Here is a 9200-nt window from a genome sequence, read left to right as displayed (position 1 = left end):
GCACTGAGGAGAGATTGGACCTGAGTCCCCAGAGGATAGTCTGCTTAATTTCTCCTTTAACAGTAGTCAACTGCTGATATATTTTCTAGGAGCACAAATTAGAATCTTTATGAGAGATTTTACTATCATCAAGCCAACTTCATACGCCATCCCTAATACTGCTTCAGTGATGCCATTTCATAACAAGATCATATATGGTGTTTTTATACAACACATGCAGAGCTCCCAAAACACAAAGGATTTGGATTTTTTTAAAATATACCAATGCTATGAAACTATTTTAAAAGAAGCATTTATTTTTTTCTTTTTCTTTTAAACCACCACTGATAGAAGTATAACTAACAACACACACACACACACACACACACACACACACACACACACACACACGCACACAACAAAAACATCTTTTAATTAAAAAAAAAAGGGGGGGGGGTCAAGGAATCTACCCTAAAGAGTCAAATAATGTAAATTGTTTTTCCCCTGGAGCTGAAATTACTATGTTGGTTTTAAATTTCCCAACCCAAATTAATGAACAATTTTCTCTATGGTATAAGAATGCATTTGGCAGTGCAAAGATCAGAGCAATCTCTTCTTCATTAAATTGGGCAAAGAGGATTCCTGGTTCTCAAACTGTTAAATGGATATTAGGTTTTTTAATGAATGGAACGTTTATTTTCGTGCCAGCTCAACTAACAACATTGACATGATTAGCATACATTTTGGCAACTGTTCTAGCACAAGGTATTAGTAAAAAGAAGCTATTATCTCTGAGCTTAATTTACTTTAACTTCCCTTGTTATAAATGTTTTTAATGTGAATGAGATATTTTTGTAAAGGAAATCTTGGCACAACGAGTTATTCAGAAATACATCTTTTTATTAAGTTACAGGCGTTTCTCGTGCTAGAGATAAAGTCCATATCCCAAAACATATGCTATAAATCTAAAACAAATTTAGATATGAAAAAAAAAATACCTTGGTTTTTTGTTTGTTTTTTACTGATGGTTAAATCATTGTACTTATGGAGATTTTTTAAAAAATTAATGGTGCTGCTTGTTTCATATGTAGCTCCTTCCTTTAAAAAAAAAAAGAGAAATAAGATAAAAAGAAGAAAGAAGAAAAAAAAAGACTTGTAGAGAATGGTTTCCTCAATGGTTATACATCAATTATAAATGAAAAGTTTTAGGGATGAATGATCTTAGTTTCTTAGTTCATGTGTCTCTTATACAAAATAAGTTTCTAATAAAAATATACTTCCTTTTTATAACAAACATTACTGCCTCATATGCTTACATTTTATTCACATTGTAAAACTGAAGAAAACAAGAAAAATGAGGTTGATACAAATTCGAAAGGTTTTAGGTGTTTGCATTCAAATTATATTTTGCAATATAGTTTTATTTTAAAATTTATTGAAAGCTATTGTAATAAAGCTAACAGGATTGCTATAAGTATGTAGTAAAATGAATGTTTATAATTGATACTAACTCAATAAATTAATATGTATTTGCACATACTTGGGTGTAAATTATCATATGAACTTCTAGCAAACATATAGGCATATTCTCTTTCTATTTATATATATATATATGTATATATATATATGTCTATTATTATACACATACTTAATAATTTACCCAATGTTTAATTGAGTAACGAATTAGTTTAATGTAAACTTAAGCATAACAGAATATTTACAGTATACCAACATTTACCTCTAGAAGCAAACAAATGCCAATAACAGGCACTTCAGTGAAAGAAAAAGCCAAATAGAAAATGGTAAAAATGAGAAAGAAATTATGAAAATATATACTTTTAATTTGCAGACATATAAACACTTTTGGTACAGTACAGACATAGGATGCCAAAAAGCAAGATGATCCAGTTTAAGCTAACACATTACTTATTTATACAGATAATTTTGTTATAGCTCTCATAGAAAATAAAATTTCCAGCTCACACAATGAAAGTGATCAATTACTGATGAATCAGTTTGCTTCATTGCAAAGGATTCAGCATAAGCTACATTATCAAAGAACTCTGCTGCTGGGCTTACAAATACTCTTGGACTTAATCCAAAGGCAAAGAAAGGAAGCCAGAAATGGTAGTCAACAAACCTAAACAACAACAAAAAGAGAAGTATAACTTTCATATAAAAGGCCCAACTACAACCAGTAGTCTACACCAGCTTCTAGAATAGTTCTGTTTTAATAGGATTTTTTTAAGTTTCTTACATGATGGATGAGTTTAAGCATACAAATATTTAATATATAACCCAAGTATGAAGTACTGCTCACAAGTTTTGAAAGCACCAAAATGTGGTGAACACCTATGAAGCAACTAAGGATTGAAATATTTCTTGCTCTGGCTGTTTTTCTTGGACACAATTTCTAGTTATATTTTCTGTAAGGAAGGACATATGTATCTTTCCCCCTGTAATAATAGCAAGATCAGTGGTAAAGCAAACAGATAGCAGTTTGAGTACACAGAAAGTGAAATAGTCTTCAGCAGGTCAAATCTTTAATAACATATGGCAATGTTTTTATCCTAGCTAAAAAAAATTGCACTTCCTTGTAAAGCCTTCTCTTTCAAACTACGAATGACATACTTGTAAGATAAATGTTTTGTTTACAAATGCATTTCTTTTCTTATCATACATTTAAGTGGGGTGAAATTCAACTTATTTTAATTTTGTATTTGTTAAATATTATAAACAAATATATTTAAAATATACTCTTTCATTAATTTGATGTACAACAACTGTCATGAATAATAACCCAAAACAGTTCTCTGCAAAGGAACAGCTGTTGCCCTCTTGTGGTTAAAAGATTTTTTAGACAAAAAAAAAAAAAAAAAATGCAATGTGTCATTTTCTTACCTTACTCCCAGATTTTATCAATCATTTGCTTGGTGTATGAAACCTGCAAGTCATATCCAATAATAGTTCTATAGCAGTTAGTACTAATTTTCATTAAAAATGCTGTACACATTTTATAACCTCTGATTTTGAATTTAAAAACCTGTAAACCGCTATTTACAATATAGTACAAGTTATAAATTAGTAGTCCTTCATTGGAACTCATCCAAACCACCTTGGTTAGGTGGTGAAGACTATCCAAAGTCTATTAAAACATCTCTGTGTTATTCCACAATGAAGTATCAAATATTAGAAATATCCATCGGTTTCCTCTCTCTCATGTGCAAGTCAATTTTTCCTTTTAGTGGAATTTGTACTTCCAAACTTTCATCCTCCCTGGGATGCTTTTTCCCTCTCCTTAAGCAGATGTATATACCCATCCCTGTTACCAGTGTGATAGAACCCAAGCTTATTACAGACAGGGCTACTAAGGTGGGCATACAGGACACAGATTCGACTTTCCTATGAGTGGGTTCTATCGAGATCTGTGGTTCTTTCTCCTCTATATTAATGTCCGGTTCCTTTCTTAAAAGACTCTCAATGTAGCTCTCATTACTGACAGTGTCATTAACAAATAGGTTCACCATGACTGTGGAATAGAGAGGCTCAGGGTAACCATGATCACTCACTTTCACCAGTAAACGATGGAGTCCATAATCTGTCTGCAGCAGTGCCTCCTCCAAAGTAATGTTGCCAGTTTTAGGGTCAATCCTAAAGGACTCGGGCCTAGGACCTCTTCTCCCTATGATGCTGTAAGCTATGACAGCATTCATGCCCGTGTCTTTGTCAACAGCATAGACTTCTGTCACTGGGGAACCCGGGAGAGTAGAAGGTAGTACCAACAGATAAGACATATTAGACTGAGGAAATAAAACAAGCGGAGGGTTGTCATTGATATCAAGGAGGAGAATTGTGATTTTTGCGGTAGAGGAGAGGGCGGGCTCGCCTCCATCAACAGCTTCCACCCACAAAATATAGGAGCTTTGCTGCTCCCTGTCCAAAGAGACTTTAGCTCTCAGCATGCCCTTCCCTGTGTCTATGACAAAAATATCACTCTGGTTCAACACGGACAGAGCAACCCATCCATTTCGCCCAGCATCAGCATCCGTTACACTAATTACTCCAATTTCACCATATCCTGGAAAGTTTTCTGGCACGAAAAAGCTGAAGTCCTTGTTGATGAACCTAGGGCTGTTGTCATTTTTATCCAACACTGTGAGAGCCACAGTGGCTACTGATTCCCTGGGTGGCTTCCCAAAGTCAACAGCTCTGACTGTGTACCTGTACTTTTCTTTCTCTTCTCGGTCCAGCTGAGTAGAAACTGTCAGAATTCCTGTGACACTGTCTAAGGAAAAATATGATGGAGCATCATGTCCCAGAAAATACGAAACTTGTCCTCTCTCACCACTGTCAGCATCTGTAGCGTACAACTTAGTCAAAAAGGCATGGGGTGCATTGTTTTCTTCTATGGTTAGTTCTATCAAGGGTTGAAGGAAAATAGGAGCATTATCATTGTCATCTAAAAGTTGGACTTTAATAATTTTTTTGACGTGAAATCCCTCAGAATTCCAGGCCACCACAGCTATTTCATAGAACTGCTGTAGCTCATAATCCATAGGTTTTGTGGTTTCTAGCAAATATTCGTTATTGTATGGTTTGTAGGGTGATAACCTAAACGGCCCTTCACCATCCAGATAGCAGTTCACCTTGTATTTACCTTCTGGGTCTCTTATGGTGAAGAAAGCAATTGGAGTGTTAACAGGTTCCAGCTCTTTCAGGTACACGATGCCATCTACCTCATTTGCTATATAACGAGGGACGATTTCAGGTGGTCTGAAAATGACTTTGATAATGGACACCAGGGCAGTGATCACAGCAGGGATGCAGCCTGGCCCATTAGCAAGGATGGTGAGCTTGTGTGTCTGCAGAACACTCCCCCCGATCTTACTGGAAAGTTTAATGACGCCAGTAGTTTCATCCAGGTGGAATAAATCCTTGGATGCTTGTGGAACTTTCTGGCTGTAAGAGTAGGTGATCTGAGCGTTGGTCCCCAAGTCTCTATCCACAGCCTGGACAGCTGCAATCGGTGTGCCCACCGTAGCATTCCCATACACTGTGACATTGATCTGTGAGTCTGCGAACAGAGGGCAATTGTCGTTAATGTCACTTATGCCAATGGTGAGGGTGGCACTGCCCAACAGTGGTGGAGACCCACCATCCTCAGCTATGATGATGCTCACATACTGGTCTTGGGTCTCCCTGTCCAACAGGCCCATGACAATTAGGTAGGGCGTGCGCTCCCCATTCTCATTCTCCTCCACGTCCAGGGTGAACATACGGTGGTAGTCCAGTAGGCGGTAGGTCTGCACCCCGTTAGTGCCTATATCTGGGTCCATGGCAGGATGCTCTATGGCCAGTCGGGTGTTTACAGGTGCATTTTCCGGGACCCACACTGAGATTTGGGAAACGGGGAACTGCGGGGCATTGTCATTGATGTCCCGGATGGCGATTTTCACCTTCACAAACCTAAAGTATTCCTGAGGCAGGACCAGCACATCCAGAAGCAAAAGACAAGAGTCAGAAGAAGGGGAGGAGGAAATGGAAATGCTGTCGCCCCAGGCAGCCCCTCCACCTCCTTCAAGACACAGGGCCTCGCGGTCGATCTCCTGGGCAGAAGTGTGCAGCTCCCCAGAGCGGTTGTCTAGGGTTACGTACTGGCCACTCAGTCCCCGGGAGGCCAGGCTGAAGGAGAGAGGAGGGCTGGGCTCGGCGCGGGCGCGCTCCGGAGGCTGCGGCTGCGGCTGCGGCTGCGGGTCCAGCCTGCCCGCGGCGCGGGGCGCCAGGCGCAGGTCCTCGGCCAGGCTGCCGATGAGCACCCCCGCGGGCAGTCCCTCGTTCAGGCTGTACAGAAGCTCCGTGGCCCGGTTGTAACTCGCCAGGCAGTTGAAGGGTCCCACGAAGAGGAAAAACAGAAACAGAGGCTGAAAGTAGGGGAAGGAGAGAAGCCTCATTACATCCTGGCCGCAACACCAAGACTGGAGTTAGAAACCGGTGCCCGGGTCAGGCTGCCCTCGCCACCATTCCCAGAGGCAAACCCTCTCCTGTCCGAGCGGGCTGAAGAGGAAACTTGCTGCAAAGAAGAGATCTGCGGGGCACACTGTTTCCCAAACTTATTTTTTTTCCTGTTTACTTTCTACCCCCGCTCCCCATCACCACTCTCACGCAGTGAACGTTCACGATCCCTCACGTAGAGCATCCCTGGGAACACACGCGGCGTGGAGAGGACTCTTGCTCTGGGACTGCGCAACGCGACAGGGAAACCGCCCGGGTAGGCTAGGGACAAGGAGGGGGTTGTTGGTGGAGAGGGCTGAGAGGTGGGCACTTGACCAATTTATTTCATTTCAGTATTTCTACCGCTAAAACCCCCGGAACGCGAAATGTGTTACATCCCTTATCGTGAAACCAACAGCAGCAATAACACTTATCATTAATGATAATAATATGGAAAATATAGTAACGCTTTTGGCTCGGACACCCCTCCCCCCCGCATTAAATAAACACTTTACGTCAGAAGAAGTAATTTTCATTTTAGCAAGGATCTAAAATTAAACCCCAAAGATCTGGATCTCCATCACGTAGGAAGCCCTGACTAATCCCCCTCCCCGAGAGGAAAAGAAGTAAACGCGGAAAATAATTATGCAAAAACAATGTGTCAATTGCAGTAGACACAGCCAGATGCCGGCAGCGGGAAAGATCTCCGAACCCCCTATCTAAAGCGGATTGAGCCCCCCACCCCAGCCCCTCCACCTCATCCGCCTACATTTCTGCCTCAGAAACTTCCTCTCACGACCCAAGGTCTTGCCTATTCCTTGCTAAAATGAAGATACATAATCCCAAACTCCCTCTCCCTCCCCCCAACCTTCCCGTGAAGTTTGGATTAAGGGAAAAGGTTTGAAAACCCTCCAGGAGTGGGAACTGCCCACAGTACTGCAACTTGTCGCGGGGCCACTGAGCCCCAACCCCTAGCCCCTTACCGGCAGGTTTCTCTGGCTGGTGCTGCAGCTGCTGGGACGACTTAGCCACCCCATATCCAGGCGCGGGTGCCAGGTCGCCGGGCGCCAGCTCACTGCCAGGGCCCGCGAGCGGCGCGCACCCCCTCGGCCGCGCATTCCCAGGGAGGCTGCAGTCGGCGCGCTCCTGGCGGGCGGGCGGCGGAAGACACTCCCTCTCTGTTCATGCAAATCGCTGGGGAACTTCAGCCAATAGTCACTGGCTGGTCAATTAGGACGGGAGCTAAGGGGTGCAGAAAGGCGAGGGGCAGAAGGGCACAGTCATGGTTTCCTGCCCAGGACGTCGGTCAATCCTGACCCCACTGGAGGAGCCAGAATGGGGGGACTTGCCTCTGAAGACTGCGACGAGGCGTCACCTGGTCGGGCATCAGAGCTCGAACCTTCAGCTCCCTCCTCGCTGCACCGGTCAGAACCCCAGTCCACAGGTTGCGAGCGTGTGAGAGAGAATTAGAATAAATAAACAAGCCTGTGTTTATAGCTGAGTTAATGGAGAGGGGAATTTGGCGCTACAGAGCAGTCACAGGCGCGATCCTCAAACGCCTGCTTTGCCACCAGTTCTAACAAGAAAGGCTTGGATCCAGTAGTGTTTGCAGAGGGGGGAAAAATGCACTTTTCTTTGCGGAAGGAAGGACTTTCCAACTATGAACGGCTGTCTGAACTGGAAAAGCAAATAGATGAATTCGGTGAAGGTTTCCACATGCTCTAATTATGAATCTTCGCTGTTGGTGGTGGGAAAGCTTCTGCTAGTTTCCTAGTCTGGGGCGCAAGTGTCTCCTCTGAGTGTCCGCCTTGTGGTGTTACTTCAGACGCCGCCACCGCTTCGGGCCCAGGGAAGGGACCAAGGGGGAAAGTGGAAACAATTGTGGGGGAACACAAGTGCACAAGTGGCTCTGCCTGCAAGCAGTCTCTCTGCAGTGGTTCTCAACCTTTCTAATGCCGCGACCCTTTAATACAGTTCCTCATGTTGTGCTGACCCCCAACCTTAAAATTATTTTCGTTGCTACTTCATAACTGTAATTTTGCTACTGTTAATGAATCGTAATGTAAATATCTGTGTTTTCCGATGGTCTTAGGAGACCCTGCTAGCAACCCACAGGTTGAGAACCGCTTCTGTACAGCCTAAGACCATCGGAAAACACAGATATTTACATTACGATTCAATAACAGTAACAAAATTACAGTTATGAAGTAGCAACGAAAATAATTTTATGGTTGGGGGTCACCACAACATGAGAAACTGTATTTAAGGGTCGAGGCATTAGAAAGGTTGGGTGCTTTTTTTTTTTTTTTTTTTTTTTGAGGGCGCTCACTGAAGCCTAGGTTGGAAGGAAGGAAGGAAGGAAGGAAGGAAGGAAGGAAGGAAGGAAGGGAGGGAGGGAGGGAGGGAGGGAGGGAGGGAGGAAGGGAAGAAGAAAGAAAGGAGGTTACTTTTCAAATTATTGCTTTTAAAAAAAAAATTTTCTTGTAATGCTTACTGGGAAACTGGCCATTCAGAAAGGAATCCTGAAGGAGTGTGGTGCAAAATGCTTGGATAGCCTCTCTGGCTATGACTAACTAGCATAGGACCTGTTTCCTCATTTATAAAATCAGGACTGGAGAGAGTTCAGTGCATTAGGTTAATGAAACACTTTGATCTGCAGGGTGTCATATAAGTTATGGAAAAGACCATTGGCCTCCCTGAGTAGACATTTCCCTTCGTCACTAGGTTTCCAGATATCCTGTGTGCTGCCCTGAACATAAGACCCTCCCCTGAATGCTTAGTGACTGAGTCTAGAACAGAAAAAGTCTCCTTTTTGGGTCATAGGAAGATCTGGCATTCCTTTCCATAGGAACCACTTTCATTTTCTTTTTAATTCCACCTTGTGCTAACTGGAATATAAATTACTTACCTGAGCTAAATGTTTTTCTTCTGAGCCTTCCTGTTTTCTCATCACCACTAATCCTAAAGACACAGAGTCCTAAATATTGATAACACACTCCATCAAAACACCTGGTGTGTGTAACATCCTCTTATTGTCCAAATGGAATTCACAAACGAAACTCCCTATGATACAAATCTGGCAAATGATATGAATCCTCTTATAAAATTAGCTCCTTTAAGCTCTTTAAAGTGAAACTGGAGTGCTGATGAAGTAAGCACAGGACCAAGAACCTGCTCACGTGGGTGCAATAGGCCATTATACAACCGGTAAGCAAAACACAGTCAGGAAG

General features: G+C 42.5%; 1 protein-coding gene across 1 annotated transcript; it reads right to left on the bottom strand.

Annotated features, from left to right (window-relative positions):
* Positions 1 to 1801: 1801 nt before the first annotated feature.
* PCDH20 (protocadherin 20) lies at positions 1802 to 7088 on the bottom strand (the record flags this gene model as incomplete). The annotated part of the gene is made up of 2 exons (XM_080660287.1): positions 1802 to 5900; positions 6954 to 7088. 2 exons carry the CDS (start codon positions 7086 to 7088, stop codon positions 3162 to 3164), a joined length of 2874 nt encoding a protein of 957 aa, XP_080516413.1. The 3' UTR covers positions 1802 to 3161.
* Between the last annotated feature and the right edge of the window lie 2112 nt (positions 7089 to 9200).

The sequence above is a fragment of the Plecotus auritus genome (assembly GCF_963455305.1).
Source record: "Plecotus auritus genome assembly, chromosome: 3".
Lineage (NCBI taxonomy): Eukaryota > Metazoa > Chordata > Mammalia > Chiroptera > Vespertilionidae > Plecotus > Plecotus auritus.
The sequence above is the reverse complement of the archived record's forward strand: the minus strand, read 5'-3'. Positions and strand labels throughout refer to the sequence as shown.